The following is a 25,982-nucleotide window of genomic DNA, read 5'->3' as shown; positions in this document are numbered from 1 at the left end:
TCCTCATTAAAAAGGCGTTATCGTTATTTAACTTTCGGCTTTGAATTTGAACACACACATCGTAGTTCCGTTGTCATGTAAAAGAGACTCGGGCTGCACCAATAGGAGACCAGTCTCTCGCTATTGTAGACCTCCGTCACAATATGCCATATATCTAAGGTCGTCTCAAGATGGCAATTAATTATAAAATGCAGTATTGCGCTATTAGATGGAGCCCGATGGAGTTAGCTCGAAGGTACTTTGAATCAGCGGGGTACAATGTGTGATCTGCCTGATTGATTATCGCTCCTGGTGGGTATCGTTTGAGAAAATATTTTCAATTTGTATCAGACAATAGGCAGAGGTACCCCCCTTTAACTCTTTAACAACTTCCCAAATCAATCTGCTGAAGTTCGGGGACGTTAGGCTTGGTCGAATCATACATAAAAATCAACATTGTAGAAGGTACTTGTCAAACCATCGCAATTCTATTGCAAAAGTTGTATATTATGCTGCAGAAACATGGCAGTTGATTTTTTGGACCCGTAAAGATCCGGCGTAGAAAAGGTCTTCAGCAACCCATGCTTGTAACGTTGTCTATAAAGGCGACTGTGCTTGTCTTAAGAGGCGACTAACGGGATCGGGTGGTCAGACTTGGCCGATGCATGTCATGGTATCCCAATGGCGTGGATCGATGCTGATGATTTCAATCACTGGATTGTCTTGTCCAGACTCGATTGTTTACAGACCGTCGTCATATAGCTGGAATATTGCTAAGTGTGGCGTTAAACAACAAACAAACAAGTTATTGAATAGGGCATTCCTACTTCAGCAGTAAAACTCTTTCCAATAGCCACCCCTGCCTTTAACCACTGATGTGTGGTCGACATTACCTACAGGTCATGACGTACCCGTATCAGTGACAGGGTGTAGGGCGGATACAGCCATTGTGTACCTTCGTTCTCCCTGTTGTATGCACTTTATTAACCTCTAACGACGTCACTCTGCTATTAATATAGGTTCGACTTTTCTCGGGTAAACCCGAAAAGGAGCTGTTCCCTCAGAATTAAGTATGCCCGGGTGGGCGGGCATTCCGTTAAATTTAACGTTTTATAAACTTGCCTCTTGATGTGAACACAATTGTGTTTGATGAATGGTTAAAAGTCTGAAAATTGTTTTAAAAATGAAAATTCCATGACGTGAATCGAACCTGCAACCTCACATATAGTATTAAGTTTTGTGACGCACTGTTTTCACACTGAGCTACTGGGACAGGTGATGAGAATTTGTTCAGATTATCATGTCATGACTCCATCTAGTCCAGGCTGCACATGTTATTTTCTCTCGCACGCTTTGAGCGAATTCCTTTTATACCGCGATACACTGTATTGTTTCACTATAAGGTGTGTCGATGTTTTCTTATTTTCTCTGGTATTTCTTGCATTTAGAATTTATGTCTTTGAACCGAGGAAACAGATTAAATGCAAACTCTTGGCAGTGAGGATGCCTGACATAGGTCTGCATACTGAGGACAGACGATGTAACTTGCAATGTACGTAAGGACACGAGATTAGAGCCAGTGGGCTCGATAAGATGATTCATTTCATTATTTTGTTTTCACATTGTCATTGCCATTTCTCTTCATTCATCTATTACCTACCTATAATAACTTAAGTACTGGCGTCTGTACTATACCATCAGCGCTAATTACGGTAAAGTGTTGGCATCTATTGTCTATTACTAATCACCGGCCTGATTCAGCGCCAATCATCAGTTGGCTTCCCTTGTTAGTTTAAAGCGATAAGATAACAAGAGGTGGCTTTTGCTTTTTTCTCTGCCTCATGGCATTCATTCACTTGATGAAGGAGTAAGCATATACTCCGAAACGTTGTGTTCCTCATAATAAAGAAGTTGACATCCATAAATTCTCTTCCTTATGTGTATCACTTCTAAATGCCTTTCAAAGACCTAATTAATATATCCTTTCGGTATTTTATTGGATAGGTCGGTCAGTTTAGCAAGAAAAATTTAATATATGTGTGCATCTCATGTCAGGGAAGGGTACATGAACATTTGACGTTCAGTGCATCATGAAGAACTTGTATTTCTACCGTTAGATGATTTTAAAAAATTGCTTTCAATCGCTACCAATAATGAGTGAGTATGGTTTTACGCCGCTTTTAGCAATATTCCAGCAATATCACGGCGGGTGGCACCAGAAATGGGCTTCACACATTGTACCAATGTCGGGATTCGAACCCGGGTCTTCGGAGTGACGAGCGAGCGCTTTAACCACTAGGCTACCCGACCGCCCCGCTACCAATAATGAAATAACACTTCTCTATCTTATAAAGTTCAGAACAAAAGAATGTATAGTGTATATGAAGTATTTAATACGTTTGCTCTTGTATATATAATATCTGTCGACATTCACAAACATTCAATTTGAATCCACAGTTTTACAATGAAAATATGTGAAGTACTTGTAAACTGTTTTATATAAAGTCATGATAACAAAGACATATTCACAAAAATATTCAACATGAAAGAGTTTCATCATAACACATAAAATACATTTTAAAAAGGCATACATATACCTGTAAAATACTTGGCTAAAACAATTGCCGTAAAAAATCAAAGTTTTGCGGACGGAATAGAATTATCATATAACAAGACAATTTGAAATCCAGTCATATTCCCACACATCTTGTTCAATACTGTTAACATTATAGAATGTTTTTGAATCGAGGAACGTGAACGACAGTCTTGCACGAATCCATGCGTTGGTCAACATTGGGTTGTTCATTGTATAGACCTTAACTTGATAAACGCGAGGGAGTAATACACTATGGAGGATCAACATGACTTTGGACAACACTGAGTGTTCAGCTATATGACAATAAACACAAGCAGTCGCTATATATCACAGTTTGTCGTTGCTAAATGGCGCTAGGCCTACCTACATGGATAGGTGCTTGCATACGTCACGTCGGGTTACGTAAATACGTTGTGACCGTGACCTATGTCATCTGTAATAACTGGAGTTCGTTCCACATAACAGGGATCTGATCACGATACCCACAATCATCGACATACACAAACCTGTTACGTGTACAACTAAGGACGTAGTGGTGAGACCTTAGAAACAATGAGTAAGTGAGTATGGTTTTACGCCGCTTTTAGCAATATTCCAGCAATATCACGGCGGGGGTCACCAGAAATGGGCTTCACATATTGTACCCATATCGGGAATCGCACCCGGGACTTCGGCGTGACGAGCGAACGCTTTAACCACTAGGCTACCCGACCACCCCTTAGAAACAATGGGTAAGATGAGACGAATTATTTCATTATCCATTCTCACAAATTGTAATATCCTTATCGGTCAAAAAATAGCAATGATTCACACTCCAGCTGCTTCGGAACCGTCTCTGTTATCCCGATGTGAGGAGAAATGGCGGCGACGTGGTCCCCACGTTCAGATGCATGGATTTCCACAAGTTGGACATAAGCCGGTCGGGATTCAAATTACATGATATATGAAATATTCTACATTATTCAAAATATGTTGCATATATCTGGGCCACGGCGAACAAGTTGCCCTTAGAATACGTGGCAGATGCATAATTGTCCGTGTCTGTGTTCCACACACTACGGCTGCTGAGGGCAAGTCCCTGGTTCCTGTTCTCGCCCATGGTAACCACACACACAAATTTGTACCTGTGACTGAAGCCAAGATCCTTGATGCGTGCTTTGATAACTTCAGACAAGTCTCTGGTCAGGTTGTTACATAGGTTGTTGTCATACTGTTCACCATCCAAGTACGACTCGAGCACGCGTTTCATCGTCTGCTCTGCCCGCGAAGCGTTGAATTTGTCGTCTTTATCCGGACCGAGTCTGAATGTGTTTTGTATCTTCACTGCAGCAAACATGTGTTTGGCGCCGAAAGACGCCCCGGATATGCTACTTCTTGACACATGGGACATACGTCTGCCATATTGAACGCTCTGTCGAGGTTCGATCATTCGCGACATCCTTCTGATCGACGGTCCCGAGGTCATGCCTTCTCCATCACGAGGCATTATAGACATGCGCCGTGACGGTTGCTTAGCACCGTCCAGTTGCTCCAGGTTCTCCATGGTGAGTCTAGACATGGCTGCACGATTTCCACAGTGTCGTCTGCTGCACAAGCAATCTGAAAACAAAATGCAGTGATTAATGCAAAACCATAAGCCGATTAGGATTAATTTAAATTAGTTCTTTTGTCATACAAGTTATTAAAGACCGATAATGACGGGGCAGATTAGTTGTAACAATAACTCCCGCTGTAGCCATTCAGGATGGTTTGTCCGAAAAGGCTTACTCCGTCACGACAAATTCATCAACACACAATAATCACATAGATAATATTGAAGTTCAACTCTAGGCAACAACTATATATCTCGCGATCCTTCATCCAGATCTGTTATACCATGTACCCACACTGAAAGCAGGGCTATCGGTTACCGTCTTCTTGAATAGTGTCTGTTAGTTCTAGATCTTAGACACACAGCGATTGGAAGAATGGCGCTTTCTGCTGCATAGTGAGTCAGTGGTCTCCAAGGATTTCTTGCCTCGACAGACAATCACAAAATAATAACTCAATCTATAGGTGGAATTGTGCTCAGGGCATAATCAGTGAACTGGCAACGGCCATCTAATACCAGAGGTCATAGCATTTGGTCATTAAAAAGGTCACCCTTCTTCTAATAATGTCCATTTACATATAAATGAGGTGTAGTCGTTTGGTTAAGGAACACTTTACGCATTGGGTAAATCTTAAGTTTGGGTATCTTCTTCCACTTTTCGAGCACACGTGTTTCCCTCCTTGCTTGGGGTACCCCATAGCGTAATGGCGTGGTAGTTGTGTGTACGTTGTCCCCAGGTGTTAATTGAATGATAACGTTATATAATCAAACGCTTAAAACGCAGTAGGAATACAGATGACAACGCGACTTTCTTTTGATTATGGTTATGAAGATAGGTGGAGAATACTTTGTAATCTGAATCATCAACATGTATAGAAGGCTGTGGTACCTTACAGAATAACGCCCGCTTGATTTCTTACACGAGTATGACCATTGGTCGTACATATATTGAATGCGTTGAAAAGTGGTTAATCATAAATATGTAATGTCACATAACCTACAGGCGCGGTATGTGAGATGGGGGTACACACTACTCAGTGAATAGCTGACACCACATATTGATTTTACAACTGGAATGCACCTCTCTTCATATATTATTTATTGGTAAGTTTTATTAATAATATTATAGAAAAAACATACGCAAAAAAACATATATCCTCTCGTGAACGGTTATGTTATAACAACGAAACATCTCTGGTTGGTCACATTAAGTCTTGTTTCACTAGGCAGGTGTGTTAAACGTGATACACATACAGGCGTTGTGTATAATGGAAGAAGCGACATACATGATGTACAAGACACAGAACAAGTCGATAAGGACATTCAGGAATTCAACCTATTAAACGTCGAAGTCACTAAAACGCTGAAGCGACTATGCATTGTTAGCGGGAGTACATCAACATACGCTATGGGATATGACAAGAAGCGCTGTAAAGGAACACTATGTACGTTGTGAGAACACAGGTCTATACTCACACCAGGCAGCCTGTGTTAGTCAACTCGGTTGTTACAACTCCAGCAGGTGCTCTGTTAACACGCTCGGCGATTAAGCCAGGGATTGGTGCTCCACAATACGGCGAAAGTCCGGGCGTTCTGGCTCATACCACTTCGTATTGAGACACACCATAGCCTTTTGTTGTGGAATATAATAACTGAGATATTTGATTCACAACCTGTTTTGTCAACGGTAGATAGTTTGTTTGCTCTAGGCGTCTGATATGCGATCAAAAGCACACACAGACGGTCTCTCGGTTGACTATCTAAAGTCTATCAGTAAACACAAATGGACACGTATTACCTATATACAAGTTTATATCTAGATGAGGAGTGCAGGCACTCGGGGGGTTGTCTAATTGTGATCAACAAATATACCACCCTGACTATCAGACACTTTAAAGGAGGTGGTAGACTGGTGTGATTGTTCAGTGGCCTGGGAATAAGTGCTGGGAGTATTGTTTGTGACGGAGGATAAAGGACATATTGCTCTGGTACTATTACAAGGATAGCATAGCTGATGGTGTCACCATGACATGCGTCACACGGGACGGGAAGCTAAAAAAATGGTGATATACTTCGTAAATTAGTTCGGGTCCGGTTGAGCCTGGTACTGGCAAACCACGAGTGATGATGCAGGATCTGATTGAGGTGACACGTCTGAGATCGGATCTGGCACAGGTGAACCATGGTTTCGTGAGGTGACGTAATCACTCGAATATGTTGATTCCGGAAGTAGAATCAGCGGGCGAGTTGATTCCGGAAGTAGAATGAGCGGGCGAATTGATTCTAATTTCGGAATCAACAGATTCGAGTGATTTCTATGACTTAAACCATGTTATGGTTGATACATAATTTCTCTATACTATTCCACAATGATCTATAGTAGCGTCGGTCTTACTTCTTTGACATGCACATTCAGAATGACCAGACTCAGAATCAACTGTAAGAACAATATCGTGACGTCATCATAGTGGTTTAGAGTTTGGAAACGTCCGAGATCGGATCTGGTACAAGTGATCTGTATCGCCGATGTGTCCGATTCGATTCCGAAGTCAAAGCGGGGGTTAAAACCTAGTTCGTATGCAAGTTAGACTAACATCTAGTCTCCGAAATGAACAAATCGTACAGAAAAAAAACCAGTTGTTCAATTATCTTAATAAAAAATATAATAAAAGGGAGCCCAGAGACTCTCTTCATTTTCAGTCTAGCCTATCCAAACATTATAGACTTGCATGGGCTGTATTTGATATATGTTTGTATCAGGGTATGTAAGACATGTACAGACTATATATGCAAGTATATATCCCGCATAAACACTTAGTTAACATGAGTGGCATTTGGGATTGCGTAAAGTATATATATATATATTCATATTCACGACAAGGGTAGCACCAGCCACTTACACAATTTGCATAAAAAGTATGTGTTTGGGAGTATAAAAGTATAGGCAGTTTGTTCTATATGAACACATGTCTACATGCACACTGCTGTGTGGTTGTGTTATTGTATATTCGACCATAACCCTCAGACGTTTGCCATGAGTCACTGTCTATCTGGCAACCGAGATCAAACAAAGCTCTAATAAGGTTCTTATGTCCCCGTACGTGTCAATATGTGTTTAAAGGATATGTAAACAAGACTCCTATTGGCATACGTGTTACGTCATTAATAAGATAGGAGGGTGTTGACGGAGATGGGGTACGTGTTGAAACACAATGTCCCATGAGTCACACGTTGTCGGATGTAATGTGCGAAGCCATTATGTTTGTTTGTTGTTTAACGCCGCACTCAGCAATATTTCAGCTATATGACGAAGGTCTGTAAATAATCGAGTCTGGACCAGATAATCCAGTGATTGACATCATGAGCATCGATGATTGAACAAAGATATATAGAAGTCCTGAAACGGACGGTTGGTTCCCGGGGTTTTGTCTTCAGGAGAAACATGGCATGGGCAGTCCTGTCAGATGCGGATCACATCACCAATATCACCGTCTCTCTACCAAACCTGACCCTGATCGATCTATCAATTAGGGATTATCCTAATCACAGTTCGATGAATGGATCAGTTATTGCATATATGGCATGGCATTTACAGTTCGAGAGACGCTTGTAGGAAGCAGGTCGCCGGGTATGGCGAGCGTTGCTACAAAATATATTTAGGCCAAACGGTGGAGCTGTTTTCTTAAGCAGGATAAGTGACCTCAACTGTTCCCTTGACATAACTGTTCCCTTCACGTAAGTTTATGATTATTCCATTTTAAGGGAAATTCATCCCACGGGACCTTAACCTCACACCAAGTCAATTCATTCAGAAAAATTAGTTATGTTATGGACCATGAAAGCTAATTATTGTCGTAAAAATATAATATCTTCTCACCAACAGCAAAATGCCATTTCCAAAAGAGACAAATACTATCTGTAGAGGAGCCAAGCATCATCTGAACATTTGACAGTCATCAACCTCAGAACACTCAAGAAGCATTGTACGAATATGAGTGAGTGAGTGAGTTGTTTGCACGACAGCTGTCGTGATGTGATTCACGCCGGAATCAAGACTGTGTCAAACCTTCGTCAATGCTGTCTTTATCATAACACGAAGTCTATCTTCAGTCAACCGACATAACAATACAACGTGAATTGTGTCGTTACCCGTGTTTTGTTTGTTGTTTAACGCCGCACTTGACCACCCGATCCCGTTAGTCGTCTCTTTCAACTAGCATAGTCATCTGTTACGGCAAGCTTGGGTTGCTGAAGACATATTCTACCCCGGATTTCACGCGTCGTTTATCTGTGTATATAACAGATAGGCCAACCAGCACCTCCTACCACAGTGCCAGTATCAACCTTGCCGGTGACGCCGTCTATCAGAACGTAGTAATATATCACAGGAACTCGTTATTGGTCAGATAATTAAAAAAATATGTACCCCTATATGTTAGCAATCTCATTAAAATCAGATCTGAGGACATCCCATTACGGGTCACGTTAGGACGACCTTTAATCCGACCAATCAAAGCGTCGCTTACCAGATTATTAAAGTGACAGTCGGAACGTGTTGTCTCATCATGCAACCTCGAAAACGTTCGGGGTATTCCGAACGACATCTACGGCCCGTACGACTGATTCCGTCAAAATTATCGCCTATCTCTCGCTTCCGTGGGATAAACATTTGAACGGAGGAGGCGTTGCACAGTACGAGGGAAGCACTGCGAAACAATCTCAACCATGTATTATACATTCCGGAATGTTCGTTTGTTCAGTTTTCAAAACTCGCCAGGTTGAAACGAGTGCCGTAAAGCTCGAGAAAGCTGCTTTCTAATTGGCTGATGTCGACTTCTTGTTAGTCATTTCAGTGGTCGGTCAAAGTTCGCCAAAGGTCGTTCTGACGTGACCCGTAATGGGATAGGATTTTAATGAGATTGATATGTAAGTATAGAATGTAAACAAGATGGCGAGTGACGCTCCTTTTCTCTACTTTCATATAGGGGGTATATATTTTTATTTACTGACCAATAACGAGTTCCTGTGTTCTATATAACCACATCACCTGATAATCAAATATGACACAAGACTTACCTGGCTCTTCTACTGAACTATGCCCCTGACATGCGTGTGCGACAACCCCTGAGTCGGTCTGTCCTGTCTCATATGCAGCACCAGTCGTTGTTTTACTAAATGCCTGCCGCAGCTCAACGCTACAATGACAGTGGTTGCTATTGTGTATCCCTTACATGGGCTACAATGGCCGTTAACTCCGCGAACCCTTCTAATCGGATCCTAACACCAGGCTATATGTGGAAGTCTCATTGATCTTCTCAACCAGTTTGGGCCCATCTCTGTTGGCGAATGAATAACTGTGTGTTTGGGTCATTCAGAGGCGCAGTCCATTGGTGAACCAAGTGTTAAATTACTCGGACCACTTCTCACGGAGAATAGTGAACGGCTTATGTCCATTGGGCGAGAATAGCATTAACGTGAAAGGTATCACGTTTTAAGAATACGATTGTGTATTTGTCGGTGAAGTGTGATTGAGAATTAACTGTTATTTGTAGTCTGTACGTACTCGCGGCTCGGTATTAATTGAACGAGTCACACCTCATGTTTGTATTATACGAGTGAGTTTTGTTTGACGCCGAATCGCCAATATTCCATGTATATCATTGCAGTGTGCACATACTCGAGTCTGGTCCAGACAATCCAGTGACTGAAAGCACGATCAGCGACCCATGCCATCGGGGAATGGTGACACGCAAAGACAGTTCTCCGAACCTGACGCCCCGAGCCTCTCTTGTAAACTCTTACTGGAGACCCATCCTTCCACATATTGCCCACGGAGAAAAACATGAGTGAGTTGTTTTTAACGCCGCTTTTGACAGCATTCCAGTTAAATCACGGCGTGTCAGCTTAATGTGGGAGGAAAGCACGAAGTGATGCAGGTCTCAGACGTTAACCACTTCGGTGAAACCCATGAGCACGGGTTGAGCTTACCAACCTAGAAACATAATCGGGGCGAACCAGGATTCGAACCAACGACCATAGGTTTCTGGCGTACCCAAGGGACGCAACTCTGCACAGCGCATCGCGGCGCCTTAGACGACTATGCCACCCGCGCCCCCCAAAAACCATAAACCAAGTATATTTCCTAAAAACGAACGAGATAATTTCAAAAGTTAGACATTATTATTTATTTTTTTTGCGTTCACTTAATTGAGAATGACATAACGTAACCTCTTTAACAGACTGAGTGAATAAGTAGGGTTTACGCCGCTGCTAGAAACACGCCAGCTACATCACGGCGGGTGACACCCAAAATCGGTTTCACACATTGTACCTTTGGGAGATCGACCCCAGGTTTTCGGCGGCATAGCCCAACGCTTTAACAACCAGGTTATCCCTCCGCCTTTACCCATGAGATAGAAAAATAATATAAAATATATGGAACATGTGACCCTGAATAATAACACTACTTGCGAGCGTGTTGCGCATACATCTCGTTACTGACGCACATTTATTGATTCGTATCCTATATATTTGTAATCACACCGAACTTCCGGTGCCAGCGTCCATCAGTGTGTGGTTCACTGTCCGTCCCGATCCAGCTCATTGTGTCGTCTGCTCCAGGAAGACGGGTAAATGACTACACAGCACGTGAACCCAAGATTCCTATCAACGTGCATCCAACATGGCTGCCACAGCCGCTGCGACATTGGATGATTAAGCGCAACCTTCGAAATCGATATAATTCTTTGATCCGATTCTCAGCCTGGGTCCTGATCGGGGGACACCTATTGATTAACCGATCGATCGGAATATTTATCTGATATTCTTTCAGTCCGCTTGCACGATCTCCGTTTCGCTTCGCTTTAGTGACTTTCATAAATATGTGCGACAGTCGGCCATGTTTGGAAAGTGTGTGAAGGCCAGTGTTTATGGCCATTCTTGACGTTATATGTGAATGGGATCATTCAGTCATGTTTGTTGCAACATTTTACTTGTAGAATTATTATAGAGAAGAGGGTCAACGTTCCGCTAACAATGTTTACAGTCGGGTAAACAAAATAAAACTAAATCAGGTCACATGGGCCATGAAACATTCATTTTGTGCTCGTTCTCGTTCCACAAAGAGATCTTAACACTAAGAGTCAACATCTAACAAAACAAAGTGTTGGCGGACATAATTTCTAAATGACATTAACATTAATACATATTGCATCTGACGTCATGAGTCAGTAATAGTAATGCCGTCCTATTCACGGCAGGTATCCTTGTACCAAGTGAAAAACGGAAATTGAATTTCGAAAATGGAAGATCGATAAATCATATTCCAACCCGACAGGGTGCAATTGTTTTCAACCTTAATAAGACCAACTCCCCATCTTTAGTCCTTGGAACATTTTGACATGTGCCAAATCAGAGGTAAAGCAATAAATGAACCCATCCAAATCCTGCCCTCAAGACGGCCTGTCCTGGGTGGATCAGGCTTCTTGAACACCTGGGCCCACTTGCACAAAGCGATCTTAGCGCTAATATGATCGTAACTCCCATACTTTAACATAGGCTTACAATAGTTGTAGCGCTAAGATCGCTTTGTGCAAGTGGGCCCTGGTGTCATCACTATTTGATCGTGATTCATAAACACATACTTATGATATAGTCGGAATCGTACTATGTAATCTGCCTTTAGGAGGGGTTTCTTATAATTGTTAAAGGGTTTGTGGGTTATTTATGACCTTAGCCACTCACTGTACGACTGTTTCATGTCAACCTCCATTAGTCACCTGTTACGTAGAAGGCTCAGCTAGACCTAGAGGAACTACCAGCCACGGTTTCATTCACGAGTGTCCTAGTTGATAGAGCCGTAACATCAAAATTGTAAAGAACATAAGACATGCACTTCATGCAAGATTGGTCAAAGCACCGAGAGGGGGCACGCTATGCAGAGTTGCGTCCCTTGGGTATGCAAGAAACCTATGATTGTGGGTTCGATTCCCGGTTCGCCCGATTATGTTTCTAGGTTTGTCAGCACCCTACCAATGCTCGTGGGTTTCACCGAAGTGGTAAACGTCTGAGACCTGCATCACCTCGGGCTTTCCTCCCACATTAAGCTGACACGCCGCGATATAACTGGAATACTGTTAAAGGCGGCGTTAAACCCAACTCACTAAGTCACGAGTGAGGCGAGTGTCAGGAATGGCCGGCTTCAATCTGTCGATGGAGCATCTTCCCGAGGTAAGGGAGTTAACTGGCTATTAAAGTCCAGTCCCCCCCCCCCCCCCCCCCCCCCCCCCCCCCCCTTGCCGAACTAGGCTGGAATAATGGAGTTATAATTTGGCTGGACTAACGAGTTTATGAATAGTCCAATCTTTATCGCGCAACGAAATCGACATCCGGTTTGTAAACTGCCGTGTAGATTTCGGTCGATTGCAGGTTTGCAAAGCATCTGTTCCCTCAACTCTGCGACAACAAATATTTCCCAAATCTTTTTATGTTTTTAATCAAGGGGCTCACGTGATTTGATGCACTTCGGAAAGTAAGACCCGTTTTATCACCATACAAATTTTGATTGTCGATCTGATCGTCTTTACTGGGCGCCGCCATTTTGTTTGAAGCAAATGCAAGTGATATAAGACGTGGAATCTGATTGGTCAGTAGGAGGGACATAGAAGGGACATAACTCGTAATAGGCACTGGTGTCGCTACGATCGACCCTGGGATCGACCCTGGGAAAGTTGGACTTTTATAGTCAGTTAACTCCCTTGCCTCGAGAAGATGCATCTGCCTTTTCAGGAATTATATGAAAAAGGATGCAAAAGCAAGCCTGGCTTTGGTAACATCACTTCAAGACTACAGCAATGAACTGCTTTGGGGTCTCCCGAACCAACACCCGATTAGACGACAGAAGCGATTGTACTATACGGCCTTCAGTCGCATGGCTGAGTAGCATCTAGTAACCGGAAGTTACATTACATGACACTGACTGTCAGTCAAAGGGGACATTGATTCCAAGACACATGCTCTGGTGTACAAGCTCTGGTGCTCTGTGTGCTTCTAACATCAAAGGTCTAATCGAGAAATACCAGCCTACCAGATCAACATTGTCTGAAGATCAAAACCTACCGATTGTTTCAAACAAAATCGGTAAAAAATCATTTGATAATGATTCTTTTTTTTTGCAAAGGCTGGTCCAGAGCTATGGTACAATATCCATATCAAAATGCGTTTGAGCAGTGGATTCTGGACACCAGCGCTATACAACTGCCTCTATTACATGTCGGGGTATACTGCAATGTTGGATATTATCTATGCAGGTCAGGGGCACATGCAACATGGTCTACGTACTTATTTACCCATTCTATAACAATAATGCTAATATTTGTATTCCAAACCATATATAACATGCGACCCACGCAACTCCTTTAATCGAACGTTATACAAACAGATGTCATTGTGCACAGTAACTTCTAGAGACCTAGTTGCTACATATATACAAAGAGTGCATTCTACTCGGCATTGTCCCGCCTCGTCACATGGGTGGCTGTGGTACCACCGCCCTACCTTCTGTATGCCATGACAACGCCCGCCACATGGATACTCGTACTCCGTGCTCTCTCGGTCTTTACTTATTGTCGTACTTACTGGCCAAAATACACGAGCCAGTAAATGAATAGCATACATGTGTCATAATATTTCTATCCAGTGTTGATGGTGCGTGAGTGAAAATGGTTCGTCACTTGTATATAGCTATTCTTTATATCCCTTGGATTACCGGGGATTACAAGAAATGTTGGAATTAGGGTTGTATACGAAGAACAAAAATGAATCCCTTGAAATAGGTTGAAGGATGAGTTTCCACATTCGTCACCACTCGCCCCTTTCCGTAACCTGCAAGAAGACTCATCCCTCTATCGATGATTGCTGTGCGCGAAAATACGACCAACCAATCAAAATGCGCGTATGATTTCAAGTTCTTCGGTTAAAGAGTCCCTCAGGAATAATTTTTGATTTTACATATGTCTTGCATCTAAAAATAAACCCAAGATACAGCTATATGTGTTCAATCATACTGTATAATACCGCATGTCCCGATGTGCTTTAAATTGCATCCGAAATTATATAATATATGGGGAAATATACCGTGAATCATTAGCTATGCTCCTTTGCGCTTAGACGGAACCCGGTCACAAAAATGGCCACGAGAGGGGCCGGAGTCGCAATTCGGCTTGTCCCGGAATAACATGAATTGGTCACGAATGGAGTTTCCAATGTGCAGTCACTGGGGTAATACCCTTGGGATCGATCAAATCTATCTATATACGTCTTTGTTCTAATTTATTTTAGTGATACTGTCGAAGAGCTTTCAATATATCCATACACGTGGTACGGTTTCCATAAAGGGTCACGTGACTAGCCCTTAATGCATTATGGTCGGAAATTAGGTTTAAACCCTGTTTGGACGTGCAGAGGATATACGACCTATTAATGTTTAGACTGTTAGCACGCTGTGATAGCGTAAAAACAACTCACTCACTCATTTCATCTTGTTAACATACCTATACCTATATTCTTATTTGCATTCGATACTAACACGCCTGCGCGAATTGCCCCAACTCAACTTTTACCCTTGTTATGATTTTGTTATGCGATATGAAATAGGTATAAACATGTACCTTGTGTGCAAAAGCCGCGTGCCACATCAACGGAGAGGGCCAGTGGTGTCTCACTTGAATTGTCATGGTGAGGGTAATGTAATATCTATATATTGGTCGAGTAATGTCATACTGAAAATGATATACTGAAAGTATATTTTGCAAAAATATGAACAGGATGTGTCCATATTATCTAAACGGTTCTTGTCGGTATTTTCTGCTTTCTGAAGTAAATATATTCCTGATAATATCCTAACTAAACAGTTTCACATTCGCTAACTGCTTTACCACCAACCAACAGCAGTAGAGCGCTGGGTAAATAACTAACAATACCATAGTCAAGAACAATACACTAACAGTACCATAGTCAAGAACAATACACTAACAGTACTATAGCCAAGAACAATACACTAACAGTACCATAGTCAAGAACAATACATTAACTGTACCATAGTCAAGAACAATACACTTACAATACCATAGTCAAGAACAATACACTTACAATACCATAGTCAAGAACAATACACTTACAATACCTTAGTCAAGAACAATACACTAACAATACCATAGTCAAGAACAATACATTAACTGTACCATAGTCAAGAACAATACACTAACAGTACCATAGTCAAGAACAATACACTAACAATACCATAGTCAAGAACAATACACTAACAGTACCATAGTCAAGAACAATACACTAACAATACCATAGTCAAGAACAATACATTAACTGTACCATAGTCAAGAACAATACACTAACAATACCATAGTCAAGAACAATACACTAACAATACCATAGTCAAGAACAATACACTAATAATACCATAGTCAAGAACAATACATTAACTGTACCATAGTCAAGAACAATACACTAACAATACCATAGTCAAGAACAATACACTAACTGTACCATAGTCAAGAACAATACACTAACAGTACCATAGTCAAGAACAATACACTAACAATACCATAGTCAAGAACAATACATTAACTGTACCATAGTCAAGAACAATACACTAACAGTACCATAGTCAAGAACAATACACTAACAATACCATAGTCAAGAACAATACACTAACTGTACCATAGTCAAGAACAATACACTAACAGTACCATAGTCAAGAACAATACACTTACAATACCATAGTCAAGAACAATACACTTACAATACCATAGTCAAGAACAATACACTAATAATACCATAGTCAAGAACAATACATTAACTGTACCATAGTCAAGAACAATACACTAACAGTACCATAGTCAAGAACAATACACTAACAATACCATAGTCAAGAACAATACACTAACAGTACCATAGTCAAGAACAATACACTAACAATACCATAGTCAAGAACAATACATTAACTGTACCATAGTCAAGAACAATACACTAACAGTACCATAGTCAAGAACAATACACTAACAATACCATAGTCAAGAACAATACACTAACTGTACCATAGTCAAGAACAATACACTAACAGTACCATAGTCAAGAACAATACACTAACAATACCATAGTCAAGAACAATACACAAACAATACCATAGTCAAGAACAATACACTAACAATACCATAGCAAAGAACAATACACTAACAATACCATAGTCAAGAACAATACACTAACAATACCATAGTCAAGAACAATACACTAACTGTACCATAGTCAAGAACAATACACTAACAATACCATAGTCAAGAACAATACACTAACAATACCATAGTCAAGAACAATACACTAACTGTACCATAGTCAAGAACAATACACTAACAATACCATAGCCAAGAACAATACACTAACAATACCATAGTCAAGAACAATACACTAACAATACCATAGTCAAGAACAATACACTAACTGTACCATAGTCAAGAACAATACACTAACAGTACCATAGTCAAGAACAATACACAAACAATACCATAGTCAAGAACAATACACTAACAATACCATAGTCAAGAACAATACACTAACTGTACCATAGTCAAGAACAATACACTAACAATACCATAGTCAAGAACAATACACTAACAATACCATAGTCAAGAACAATACACTAACAATACCATAGTCAAGAACAATACACTAACAATACCATAGTCAAGAACAATAAACTAACAATACCATAGTCAAGAACAATACACTAACAATACCATAGTCAAGAACAATACACTAACAGTACCATTATCAAGAACAATACACTAACAATATCATAGTCAAGAACAATACACTAACAGTACCATAGTCAAGAACAATACACTAACAGTACTGTAGTCAAGAACAATACACTAACAGTACCATAGTCAAGAACAATACACTAACAATACCATAGTCAAGAACAATACACTAACAGTACCATAGTCAAGAACAATACACTAACAGTACCATAATCAAGAACAATACACTAACAATACCATAGTCAAGAACAATACACTAACAGTACCATAGTCAAGAACAATACACTAACAGTACTGTAGTCAAGAACAATACACTAACTGTACCATAGTCAAGAACAATACACTAACAATACCATAGTCAAGAACAATACACTAACAATACCATAGTCAAGAACAATACACTAACAATACCATAGTCAAGAACAATACACTAACAGTACCATAGTCAAGAACAATACACTAACAGTACTATAGTCAAGAACAATACACTAACAGTACTATTGTCAAGAACAATACACTAACTGTACCATAGTCAAGAACAATACACTAACAATACCATAGTCAAGAACAATACACTAACAGTACCATAGTCACGAACAATACACTAACAATACCATAGTCAAGAACAATACACTAACAATACCATAGTCAAGAACAATACACTAACAATACCATAGTCAAGAACAATACACTAACAATAACATAGTCAAGAACAATACACTAACAGTACCATAGTCAAGAACAATACACTAACAATACCATAGTACGGCACAACATACTAACAATACAATACTGACAGTATACTTTTGTCAAGAAAAATATTGAACAGAATGGTATATGCTCACTGCCAAAAGAAACACAAACCATAGAAACGTATAGGCAAGTCTGTACGTTATGAAGAGATGTTTCCAATATGTACCACTTAATGACAAAACTAACCATAAGTCAAGTGTTACCACAGAGTGTCTTTATTCTTATCACGATACACTGCACGTGATTTCCAAACTTTACACGCTAATCCTGCACGAGACAAATATTAATGGTGCATCTCAAGTCATGGATCTATGACGTATCAATTGATGCGTTCTTGAGCGTCGGTTCACACAACATACCAATATCTTCGCGTCTCTTTTGGCGGTGAGTATATAATGGTAATAACGCCGCTAAAAAACACCACGACATATACAGTTATTTTACACTGTGCAACTTCATCTGCCGTAATTATAATGTACAAGACGAACACCAGTCGAGCTTAACGCATGCCCCTAATAGTCAGGGCGTCGCCATACCACCTTGATTGTGATAACTTAACATGTGTTAGGATTCACATAACATAAAAACATGCCTATCTGCAGCGCGATCACATTACCTGTGTTGTGGGACACTGCTGACTGTAACCTCTTGGTGATGTGTGACTGAATGCCCGAGTCGCAGTCACTCAACCCCAATCCCGGGAGTGCTTCCCACTTAGGCGACCACTTCCAATACAACGCAGGCTAATGAGGCAACCTACAAGTAGGATTAATTGCTTTACCAGAACTCGGTGGGGGGTGACGCATTGTATCGGTGCTAAGTAGACCAAAGATCTTACATGTAGTTTATTTTCTCATTGTTATATCATTACTCTTAATATTGTGTTTTGGGTACATCGGATGGTTAACGAGCCTATATTGTGTGGAGCATGGTGGGAATATACAACTTGACACCATATATTACATATTTTTCAATATTGTTGTATCAGTGCTGCGTCTCGCGGACACCCGTGTGCGAAATCGGAAGCACTGGAAGAGCTTGTAAAATCTACCACACGAGGTGACGTACAGAATTCACTATATTCAAACGTATCATATTCTTTCTAGGACGCAGTATTACAGATAAAACATTCTTCGTCATGTTATATAAAAAGGATGAGGCTTCTTGATAACGACCCTTGTTATGTATATATTTCCTTAATTAATGCTACTTCTTTGATATGTTTGGTACAGATGAACACACAAGGTCTTTACAAACAAGTTTACAAATAGTAACTCCTTGTTTAGGGTAGAATACAGAATCACATGTTCGTCAGTTGCCATGGCAACTCCGTATTCACGTACAGTCATAGGGCATAGTGTAAAGTAATGACTGGATTTTGAAATGGAATTTGGATTGGAATACTGGAATGGGAATGGGAAAAAATGGAATATACTCATCTCACACTGAAAACAAACAGAAAACAGATACTTATTGACACAACAAAGTGAAATGTATTGAGAGTTTGTAAAAGGCTTCCCACATTGCCGTAGAGACTTGTGCAAGATTGGTCTGTTACATTTGTAATAATGGACAGACATTATAGATTCCTTTTGTTTGACGATAATAAACATGATAAATATCAAATAAACCAGAATATATCGTTTGGTTTTTTACACGGTGTTCTGTTGCGCCTCCTTAGATTATCATAAGTTATTAGATACTGTGTTGAAAAAAATGGTGTTTTTTTCATCTAGGTGTGTCTCCTCTCCCTCAGCACTGGTGGGGGCAATGGCTAATGAGAGAAACTGACACCCACGTCCCCCGTAACTTATCTGCCATATAAGACCTGTGAAGATCCGGGGTAGAATAGGTCTTCAGCAACCCATTCTTGCCGTAAAAGACGACTATACTTGTCGTAAGAGGCGACTAACGGGATCGGGTGGTCAGGCTCGCTGACTTGGTTGATGCATGTCATCGTATTCCAATTGCGTGGATCGATGCTCATGATGTCAATCACCGGATTGTCTGGGTCAGACTCGATTATTTACATACCGCCGTCATATAGCTGGAACATTGCTGAGTGCGGAAACAAACAAACAAACAAACACATATTTGCCATATGTCGGTGACAGGTGTTTATAAACTGTCTTAGCATATTAGACTTGGGACTTGTTTGTAAATAGGGTATGTTCCATTTGTCTCATTTAAAATTCCATTCCAGTATTCAATTTCCACTCCAATAGCCATTCCATACTTTACACTACACCTAGTCATGGGCCCTTCGATCGGGTTCAAGTCCGGTCTCATTCAAAGAATCTTTTCATTTCTCTGTGATTTTAATGTATTTTTTGTTGATTTTAACTGTTTGGCTATTCTTTCTGATCATCCCAAGTAGCCAGGGTGGTGGTGTAAATCATGTACCATGTAGGTAGCAGAAGTACTGTAAGCCCCCATGGTCCCTAGTATGGTGGCCTAACTTTGGTTGCTGTCGATCTACAGCCCGTTTTTATAATGTGTCGTCTGTTATAATCTGATCATTTTATTGTTCTAAAACTAGTTTTGTAATTATAATTTGTGATATATTGCAAGTTGTTGTTTACGACAGGTTGTTGCTGTTGTTGTTGTTGACTACAGGTGTTTATATATAATATAAATGCTGAACTTGCTCAAGTGACGATATGGCTGAAATAGTGCCGATGTGACTTTAAATATTAACTCACTCTCTCACTCACTCGATCGGGTTCAATCATGGTATGTTTATGTTTGTGGTTGTTAGGACAACATTATTAAAGCCATTCCCACGAACAACTGGGAATATATAATATACAGCTTTTTTTCAACTCTGCGATGACAAAATCTGTGCTGGTTATTGTGACGCATGCAGCTGTGGGTGACACGAACAATCGATGATGTTGATGGGTTCAGGAAAGCTCTTAAATTGGGCAATGCAAGTGCCTCTCAACGCGACCGCATAAAGGAAAATTTGTTTGTGTTCAAGAAACTCCTCGACTGCACAATGAATTCCCCTTTCGCCAAGCCCTGTCGTAAACATACCTGTCACACAGATCAATTTCCCTCTTAATTCTATGTCAACATGTCTTCATGAGATTTTATCTATAAATTTCAAAGACAGGTGCGTGCGGGAGAAACGCTTTCTCCAGATACCGATCACGTTTGTCTATATGTCACGTGGTACGTAGATGTCTGCGTTTCCGCAGTGAGAGGTCTTAATTGGCAGTGATTTTAGGATTGATTTTCAACAATCATGTTCACGAACTTTAATTATCTTGATAGGTGCAAACTGTCGAGCTTAATGTTCGATCAGCACAACACAGCGATGTTAGAGGAACGTACGTAACACTAGTACAGACACTTTATGAGTTTGTCTTCGTGAATAAGGACGACCCCCAAACATGGATCTTTTGTTTAACCAACATGCAGACTACATGAATTTTGTTTCAAAGTAAGGTGAGGTATGGCGTTTAACGTCGTACGTCGTATTCAAGGTTATTGTATGCATATAGCGACGTGCCCGCATGTGTGCTTAAGTACTATTAGTCCGGACTAAGGGTAATGCAGGTTTTAGCATGCTAACCCACTTAGATAACATTTAACATGAATAGTTTAACATGAATACCCCAATCAGACACAGCATAATGACCCCGAGACGACCAGTCCTTGTTTTATCCCCTTAATGTCGAGCGCCAGGCAGGGTAACATCTTTCAAGTTATTTTCGTATGACGTGACCGGGGATCGAACCACCGACCTTCCGCCCAAAGTTTGCGATAATTCAAACACGCACCAGTGATGCAAGAATCGAATTTGGGTGAGCGAGTAGAGTTTAATGCCGAGTTTAGCAATATTCCTAAAAATTGTTGAATATGTTTTATTGTACCAATGTGGAGAATCGAACCCCAGTCCCCTATAGCGCCCGGGCGAATACTTCCACCACTAGGCTACCCCACCGTCGCAAGGCAATTTGAAGGAACCTAACTGTCGTTCATCTTGTTTGCGATATGTCACTATGGGAGTCCTGAAAACGATTCGTCTGACTTACAAATATCAGCTATATTTCCTGATGATATGAGTGATATGTAAAACTAAGATATGATCAATTTACTTTCTAAATTGGTATTATCCGATTTAGACGAATACGTGTTTGATAAAGTATCTTACCTTCTAGTTGATATTGTTTACTTATTCGAGTAAACTGTTGTCCATGTAAATAAATGTTGCCTTTCGTTTACGGAGCTGGTTGCCGACAGACGACACCGCACTACACTCACCTAACGCCTTCTGAAAACCCGGGGGAGCAACGAATAAGAAGGCAACTCGACCGTGATAGAGTTATCTCCCTTCTGATCAATCTTTCGCAGTGAAAACATGCGGCGGTTACCGTGTTTGACGTGTGTTATTCAAGTCTGAATATAAAGTGCAGTTTCAAAGGACATGCATTGGGAAATCGACAGAATCACTTGTGGCTAAGAATGGATTGTGCTGTGACAGATGACATAGTTGGCTGAATGCTTCTGAATTGCAAATGTGCCCCAGTGACATTAGAGTGTATCGGTAACCATGGTCACGCGAGGAAGTTGTGTGTTGACGGTACCAGACATGCCAGACCTGACGACATGGAATCACAGACGCACACGGTTATTGTCGATATCTATGTAAATATATAAAATAGTGGAAAGAATATTACCCACCTTCATATTATGTCGTAATTTCGTTCATACATTCTCCAAATACCACTTATGAAATTAGCATACCGTAAACACACCCACCCACCCCAAACAAAACAAACATTACATTAAAAAAATAAAATTAAAAAACCCAATCATTACATTGTACGTATTTTTCTAAACTGTACTTTTTTCATTAATGGGTTCGACTTTTCATTTTTAGACGTCCAGACATTACCTTTATGCTGACTTATTCTCTACGTACAGAGGCATCTACTGACTTCGTTATTTTCATTTTACTCTATATACTAGTACTTACTTAATTTGGAGATTTAACGTGCGCTTTCCGACTGATGCGTATTTCGCACACGGTATATACTAGTATCACTGACACGGAATTTTTCACAGGTTGGTGCGTCCACTATAATCTCTCTTACGGACGCCTGAGCATATATTCAACATAAAAAACATTCACCCTATTCGATCTTTATCCCCTTCTCAGCTCCAGCAGCCTATACTCACCCCCTTCTCAGCTCAAGCAGCCTACACTCATCCCCTTCTCAGCTCTAGCAGCCTATACTCATCCCCTTCTCAGCTCCAGCAGCCTATACTCATCCCCTTCTCAGCTTCAGAAGCCTATACCCATCCCCTTCCCAGCTCTAGCAGCCTATACTCATCCCTTCTCAGCGCCAGCAGCCTATACTCACCCCCTTCTCAGCTCTAGCAGCCTACACTCACCCCCTTCTCAGCTCTAGCAGCCTACACTCACCCCCTTCTCAGCTCTAGCAGCCTACACTGACCCCCTTCTCAGCTCAAGCAGCCTATACTCATCCCCTTCTCAGCTCTAGCAGCCTATACTCATCCCCTTCTCAGCTCCAGCAGCCTATACTCATCCCCTTCTCAGCTCTAGCAGCCTATACTCACCCCCTTCTCAGCTCCAGCAGCCTATACTCATCCCCTTCTCAGCTCCAGCAGCCTATACTCATCCCCTTCTCAGCTTCAGAAGCCTATACCCATCCCCTTCCCAGCTCAAGCAGCCTATACACACACCCTTCTCAGCTCAAGCAGCCTATACTCACCCCCTTCTCAGCTCTAGCAGCCTACACTTATCCCCTTCCCAGCTCAAGCAGCCTATACACACCCCCTTCTCAGCTCTAGCAGCCTACACTTATCCCCTTCCCAGCTCAAGCAGCCTATACACACACCCTTCCCAGCTCCAGCAGCCTATACTCACCCCCTTCTCAGCTCCAGCAGCCTATACACACCCCCTTCCCAGCTCCAGCAGCCTATACTCATCCCCTTCTCAGCTCTAGCAGCCTATACTCATCCCCTTCTCAGCTCCAGCAGCCTATACCCATCCCCTTCTCAGCTTCAGTAGCCTACACTCATCCCCTTCCCAGCTCTAGCAGCCTATACTCATCCCCTTCTCAGCTCTAGCAGCCTATACTCACCCTTTCTCGACTCTGGCAGCCTATACTGACCCCCTTCCCAGCTCTAGCAGCCTATACTCATACCCCTTCTCAGCTCTAGCAGCCTATACTCACCCTTTCTCGGCTCTGGCAGCCTATACTGACCCCCTTCTCAGCTTTGGCAGCCTATACTCATCCCCTTCTCAGCTCTAGCAGCCTATACTCACCCCCTTCTCAGCTCTGGCAGCCTATACTCAACCCCTTCTCAGCTCTAGCAGCCTATACTCATCCCCTTCTAAACTCCAGCAGCCTATACTCATCCCCTTCTAAACTCCAGCAGCCTATACGCATCCCCTTCTCAGCTCTAGCAGCCTATACTCATCCCCTTCTCAGCTCCAGCAGCCTATACTCATCCCCTTCTCAGCTCCAGCAGCATATACTCATCCCCTTCTCAAGTCCAGCAGCATATACTCATCCCCTTCTCAGCTCCAGCAGCCTATACTCACCCCCTTCTCAGCTCCAGCAGCCTATACTCATCCCCTTCTCAGCTCCAGCAGCATATACTCATCCCCTCTCAGTTCTAAGTTTAGAAATTAAGAGACTTGTGGTTTCCTTCATTCTCGAGGGTTTTGTTTAACCTTACACGTAACTTTATTTCCGGGACTAATGTCAGTCTACGTCCAGTCCACGTATATTGTCACCATATGTGCAGGGACAGCGTCACTCCTGGAGAAACGAAACCTATGGAATACAAACCATGACGGTCGGTGCAGCCTATACAAGGACATTACTGAATGCTCGATACACGCAGTGGGATACGATGCCATGCATCAACTAAATCAGCGAGCCTGACCACCCGATCCCGTTAGTCGGCTCTTACGACAAACATGGGTTGCTGAAGACAAATTGTAACCCGGATTTTCACGGGTCGACTGTGAACTCACTATATGGCCTCCGTATTGCACCGCCAAATTTCAACCTCTTCTTTAAACTTGACGAAAGAACTGCCTGGGAAGTATTATGCAAATGATGATGACGTCATGTCTGCTGTAGAGGACACCACCTTACACACCTGTGGGATCCCGGCACTCCAACATCGCTGGCGAAAGCGTATAGATCTCGGATGGGATTATGTTAGCAATAAAATATTTAGCAACCAACTCCGTCAAGTTGTAAGGCTCGCGCTTCAAGCAGCCCCCGTATGTACTCGAATCTGCGTTTTGAAATAAATTTCATTTCCGCTTCATTAATTATTTTTCTCTTCTAAAATACGTGATCAGCCTATATAAGATAGCTATGCGATAAATCGCAAAGAGCAATGAAGAACGAAGCGTGGTTGATTTAAGAAATTAACGACTCGTGGCCATTGTTTATCGTACAATAAAACACTCTAGGGGGAATAAAACATGCGGGTTTATTCTCCCTGCAGTGTTACAATGTCTCTATATACCTATAGGACGCCCTTGTGGGATGTATAGACTTTGTAGCTGATGTCATTCACATGGATTCTGCTCAACTGTTTAGGAGGTAGCCAATACTAAACGAGCGATTATAAATGCGGAAACTGATATCCAATATTAAATGTAAAAGGAGATATATATTCTGATGTAAAGTCCTTGGCGATTCGAATCCGTTTTTCTTAAGTGGTAGACCGAAACATTCATTATTGGTGGACTGACAGGATCGGGTGGTCAGACTCGCTGACTTTGTGGATGCATGTCATCGTATCCGTAGTGATCGATGCTCATGTCAAAATTCCGCCTGTATCTTGTCCGCGTGGTTTGTTCGCTTCTATCGCTTGCCTCCTTCCGCGTGTTTTGTACGTGTACTCGTATATAAGAGAAAAAAACAAATAACAAATGGGGGAGATGTGTGGTGCCATATTTTAAAGCGCCGCATCTCGCAATGTAGAGTTACGCCCCTTAGACGTTGCGGGATCTGATGATTGTAGATTCGATTCGGCTCAATTAGGATTGCTTGACTGTAAGAATTTAACCCGTGTTCATGGCTTTCCCTCCAAAGAATATGACACACCGTGACATAGCTGAAGTAAAACAAATGCAATCACTTCATGCATAACGTAAATAAAAGCGACAAACCCCTTTCCATATTCAATAGAAGTGTCTGCTAAAAGCTGAGTCAATTGTAGGATTCCGACT

The 25,982-nt window shown here is 41.5% G+C and overlaps 1 protein-coding gene across 1 annotated transcript; it reads right to left on the bottom strand.

Annotated features, from left to right (window-relative positions):
• Positions 1-2,352: 2,352 nt before the first annotated feature.
• On the bottom strand, positions 2,353-22,073 carry LOC124115584 (dynein light chain Tctex-type protein 2B-like). Its single transcript, XM_046476630.2, has 2 exons — positions 22,019-22,073; positions 2,353-4,174 (listed from the first exon to the last, which is right to left on the bottom strand). Exon 2 carries the CDS (start codon positions 4,131-4,133, stop codon positions 3,534-3,536), a length of 600 nt encoding a protein of 199 aa, XP_046332586.1. The 5' UTR covers positions 4,134-4,174; positions 22,019-22,073; the 3' UTR covers positions 2,353-3,533.
• Between the last annotated feature and the right edge of the window lie 3,909 nt (positions 22,074-25,982).

The sequence above is a fragment of the Haliotis rufescens genome, unplaced genomic scaffold, assembly GCF_023055435.1.
Source record: "Haliotis rufescens isolate VD_foot unplaced genomic scaffold, xgHalRufe1.0.p SCAF_2, whole genome shotgun sequence".
NCBI lineage: Eukaryota > Metazoa > Mollusca > Gastropoda > Lepetellida > Haliotidae > Haliotis > Haliotis rufescens.
Note: the sequence above shows the minus strand (reverse complement) of the source record. Positions and strands in the feature narration are given on the sequence as shown.

Bases quoted from the DNA above. Each gene is read 5' to 3' on its own strand.
- LOC124115584 (XM_046476630.2), bottom strand. From the start codon at position 4,133: ATGTCTAGACTCACCATGGAGAACCTGGAGCAACTGGACGGTGCTAAG.